At 49.5% G+C, this 4,852-nt stretch overlaps 1 protein-coding gene across 1 annotated transcript in view; it reads left to right on the top strand.

Moving 5' to 3' along the window:
• Positions 1-4,852, top strand: part of CUNH2orf70 (chromosome unknown C2orf70 homolog) — a 17,830-nt gene that overhangs the window by 10,064 nt on the left and 2,914 nt on the right. The window contains exon 2 of the mRNA XM_005371331.2: positions 3,314-3,584. Within this exon, the coding sequence (XP_005371388.1) occupies positions 3,314-3,584 (271 nt within the window). The remainder of the gene's footprint in view (positions 1-3,313; positions 3,585-4,852) is intronic.

The following is a 4,852-nucleotide window of genomic DNA, read 5'->3' on the forward strand; positions in this document are numbered from 1 at the left end:
AAAAGAAAAGAAAAAGTGAGGGAGAAGGCAATGATTCACAGGAGGGAGTGGAATAAACAGGCTGACATCCTGATTTCAGGAGACCCAGGAAAAGAAGGAGGAAAAGAAGAGAGGACACAGAGAACAAGGGAACATGTCACCTATAGAGTCACAGTGGTCCTTTAGGCCTGGGACACTAGGTGACCTTGAGGATACAGGTGGGTAGGCTTTTAACTACTTCACCAATGATTTGATGTTGGGCAGTGCCATGTCTGGATTGTGGGAATGGATTCAAGGAACAGAGGTTTGAGCACAGTTAGGAGAGCAAGGGTGTTATGGCCAAAGTTTCAATGAAGGGTATATGGCTGAGCTTAAGCGATCCAGGTGGAGGGATGATGGGATGCCTGGCCGGATGGGAGGGGTAGATGTCTACTCTTTCACCTGGAAGCTGTCCCTAGCTAGGGGGAACTCTTCATGGAGTTAAGGCCAGACTGGTGGGCAACGTAGGCGTGAGAAGTCATGCTCTGGAAGGACCAAGGGAGATGTGTAGTGTACTTTGTGCTTGAAGAGGACTCCTAGGCTAGATTATGGTGAAGGCCATGGCTTGTGTGTCAGAACAGACCCCAAAGGAACCCCAGCCCTTAAGAGTTTGTGAGAGGGAATTAAAGGAAAGTTTAAGCAGTGAAGGAATCCATCAACAACAGAAAACGGATAGACATGCAATGGAACAAAAGGGCCGGAGTTCCAGTCCCGACAAGCAAAAGAACTTGGCAGCGTTGACTGTGTAGTTCTGGGTTTACCAAAGAACATACAGGAAAGTGGCTGTGGAATCTCCCTCTGCGGCTAAGGAAAGCTGCTGAGGCCAGATGTACATCAAGGGTGTCCCTGTATGGAGGCCTCTCTGAAGAGGCCATTGTGTGAAGCTGTGAAGTTAAGGCTGGACTTTGTTGGAGACCTTGAGATGTTGGAGATGCCAGAAATATAGGATGTCTGCCAAGAAGAACTGCCGACTGGTTGTGGGACCAGCCCAATAGAGAAGTGTGCTGCAGTCAACAAAGCAGAAAGGAATTGGAGAGCTGAAGAATGCTTTGATATCGGACATGGAGTTGCAGAATTTGGAGTTTGTCCTGCTGGTTTTAGATCTTGCTTTTTGATCCAGTATATCCTCACAATTAGAAGGATTTGGAGGTGTGGTCTTATTGGATTAGGTGTGGCCTTGTTGAAGGAAGCGTGTCACTGGGGGATGGGCTTTGAGGTTTCAAGTGCTCATACCAAGCACAGTGTTTCTCTCTTCTTCTCGGTCTATGGATCGGGACGTAACTCAGCTACTGATGATAATGAGCTAAGCCTCTGGAACTCTAAGCAAGCTTCCATTTAAACACTTTCCTTTATAGGAGTTGCCTTGTTCATGGAGTCTCTTCACAGCAATAGAACAGTGACTAAGACAGGTGGATTGAGGGTCTGAGTCCAGCTGCTTAGCACACACATAAAAGATTAAAGTCCAAGTACGGCAGAATATATCAATAACTTGAGCAGTGGGAGTCTGCGGGGCTCACAGCGCTCACTAGAGAGCCAGTCCAACCAGCTAAGCTCTGGATTAGTGAGAGACCCTGTCTCAAAAAATCAGGTGGAGAGCAATGGAAGAAGAACCCAACATTGACCTCTGACCTCCACACATGTATGCTTTCTCTGTCTCTTTCTGTCTCTGTCTCTCCCTCAGATGAATGGAAAAGGATAAAGAGACTCAAAAGAATGATCAGGGAAGTGGGTACAAAGAACAGGGCAACCAAAAGTGACATTTCCAGGGTGGATGGGAGATGTCCTCTGCACTAACAGAGGGGAGGTCATTATCAGCAATTTCAAGAGCCGCCCAAAGGAGAATCAGGTGCTGGAATGTAAGAACTGGAAGGCAATAGGGACCATGTAGACTGGAAAGCTTCAGTCTGTCTGATGTGCTGGGCAGCCTCTCTCTGTAAGCTTCGTGTAGCCAAGGGTCTTCCATCTCGGAAGGGTCACTAAGCCCATCTTCTGTCCCTTTTGCTGGGCCTCCCTGGCATCAAAAGTGTTGTTCTAGGGTGTTTGGCACCACAGATCCTTGGTCAGGTCCCCCAGGTCATTTGGACAAGCATCTTGTGAGGTCATGGGGGTGTCAACCTGAAAACCACAAGGAGTGGGAGGAGTTGGAAGAGGGGCAGATGGACATGAAGGAAATCTAGCACTCATGTACGACCTTTTCAAAAAGAATTTAAAATCAACACAACTCTCACCTCAAAGGAGAGGAGAGAGCTTATTCTAGAGTCAAATATGGGTGCCTGTGGGCCCAGAACTCAGTGTTAGGTTACCCTGAATTCCGTGTTCTAACCTGATAATGGCTTGATGAAGTTTTTTTTATATAGAAACAGAATTAAAAAAAGCTACAAATCATTAAAAATGCATTGGAGTAGGTCAAGTGTCTTCTGTTGCAGTCCCCACATCTTATCTGATGGCGTTCTTACTTAGCTTTTTGGTTGGTAGAAAATAAGGGTTTAAGTTAATGCCCTCAAAACTGTCTTTACCTATTAGTCACTGGATGTTAGGCCGGGCACAAAGGCAGGCAAGGCATGGCTCTTTAGTGGTCTATCGATAGCCCGGGATGGAATGTGATTAGGCTCTGGACCTGCAACGTTCCAACCTCTCCAACTCCAATCTCTTCAATTAAAACATTAAAGTTGGAATCATCTCTACTTAGCCTTAAAAACAAGTTTAGTTGGAGGTGCAACAACTTTAGGTTCTGAGCCACCATGGGGTTGCTGGGAATTGAACTCATGACCTCGGGAAGAACAGCCAGTGCTCTTAACCACTGAGCCATCTCTCCAGCCCCTGCAACAACTTTAGGGAACTTTCCACTCAAGGGAGCGAGACCCAGCCAGGCCTGTGCTGCAGAAAACCAAACACACACAGTATTTCACTGCTGAGCCCACCTGCTTCTCCTGTCTCCTATAATGTGATGACTGCAGAAGACCAGGGCTAGACAGAGCCCTGGAATCTTCTGGCTAGTCCTTAAAGAGCTGGGGGATCTGTGTGTGGGTCACTTGCCCGTAGTCCCCCTGAGAGGCTCAGAGGTCTGTGGTCTGGAGGACAGCAATCCAGCCAACCCCTCTGTGCCAAAAAAGCCACCCAGAGGCCTGTTCACATGACCTTCCCCCAAAGAGCTGAGCAGGCTAGTGCTCTTTAAGAATCCTTTCACAGCCGAGGGACACAAGAACCCTCAGTCGCCAAGGGCCTGTCTGAGAGCTACTATGGTTGTCATGAAGTTGCATCTTCCTCCACCCACCCCTCCCCACTGTCACTGCAGGTATAAAGGCCATGTCCCCGGTGTGGCTTCCTCCTTTGGCTCCCCATATGGCAACACCACCTTCAAGTACTTCCAGGACCTCCGCAATACAGCCTTGGAGAAGAGCTACGCACTCCTCAGTGGAGGCCGCTTTCCCACCATCTTCTCCCCTAACCCCTCCCTGGTGCTGGATAGCCAAGTGCAGAACTGGGATCGCTGGCTGCATCTGCCCATCTACACACGGTTCAACCTGGACAAAGGGCGCAACTCCGAGATCACTAACTTCTACCAGGTGAGCTGCTGCCCTCAGCCCCAGCCTGGAAAGACCTGGATGGCTGGGGAGGGGTGGTGGTGCTTTTTTCAAAGTTTCAGGGCCCAAGGAGATCTTCTGTAGTCCAGGGGCTTCTGTGGTTCTGTCTTGCTCTGTCCACAGCCAGTGGACTTGGGGAACCTTCAACGAAGCCCCAGCCCCTTCCTTCACTCCCTCTATTTTTTTTTTGATTCCCTGGCCCTGTCTCAGTCTCTCTTGCTGTGATAAAACACTATAACAAAAGCAACTTAGGGAGAAAAGAGTTTATTTGGCTTACATTTCCATATTACAGTCCACTATCAAAGGCAGTCAGGACAGGAACCTGAAGGCAGGAGCCGGAGCAAGAAGCCACGGGGGGGGGGGGGGGGATGCTACATTTTAGCTTGCTCCCTGTGGCTGCTCTGGGACCACCTACCAGAGACAGCACCACCCACAAAGGCCTAGGACCTCTCACATCAATCACCAATCAACACAATGCCCCTCAGGCTTGCCTACAGGCCAAACTGGTGGGGGCTTTTTCTCAGTTGAGGTTCTCCTTTCCCAAGCGACTCTAGCTTGTATCAAACTGACGTGAAACTAGCCAGCTTGCTTACTTCTTCCCTGAAGAAAAGACCCAAAACAAACCCCAGGGAAAATCATACACAATCAAATCAAAGGCTCCACTGAAATTTCTTGGTACCCACTCACCCTCCACAGTTCCCATTCCCCTTAGAGGGTGCCCCAGGTTTAGCCCACATTGGACCAAAATGTCGCATGAAGAGATGAGGATGAGAGGGACCTAGCCACACCCCTGGTACTTTTGCTTCCCTGGCTCATCAGGTGTTCCCAGTGTAGCACAGCATACAGGACTTGGTTGGAAAGAGGGTTTGGTCCATGCTAAATCTAGGAGCCCTGTTCTTGGAAGCATTTTCCCTCATACTTCACTCCCTCCCTCTCTCACACACACACGCACACACTCACACACAGCCTGGTAGGAAGGACACAGACACTGCCTGATGCCAGAGCGGGGGACTTGCCCCAGTGAAGGACATTCCCCAGGGGCAGGATGAGTAGCCGATCCCAGGTTTTAAGAAGCTATGGGACCATCTGAGTGGGTCAGTGGCAGCCTTTCTCTTCCTTTTGACTCTCGCAGACACAGCTGTTCCAGAAGCAGAGCATGTGTGGACAGTGGTGTGCTCAGGGCATGCTTGTGTGGACAGCAGTGTGCTTGTGTGGACAGTGGTGTGCTCAGGGCATGCTTGTGTGGACAG

Source organism: Microtus ochrogaster, unplaced genomic scaffold, assembly GCF_000317375.1.
Source record: "Microtus ochrogaster isolate Prairie Vole_2 unplaced genomic scaffold, MicOch1.0 UNK106, whole genome shotgun sequence".
NCBI lineage: Eukaryota > Metazoa > Chordata > Mammalia > Rodentia > Cricetidae > Microtus > Microtus ochrogaster.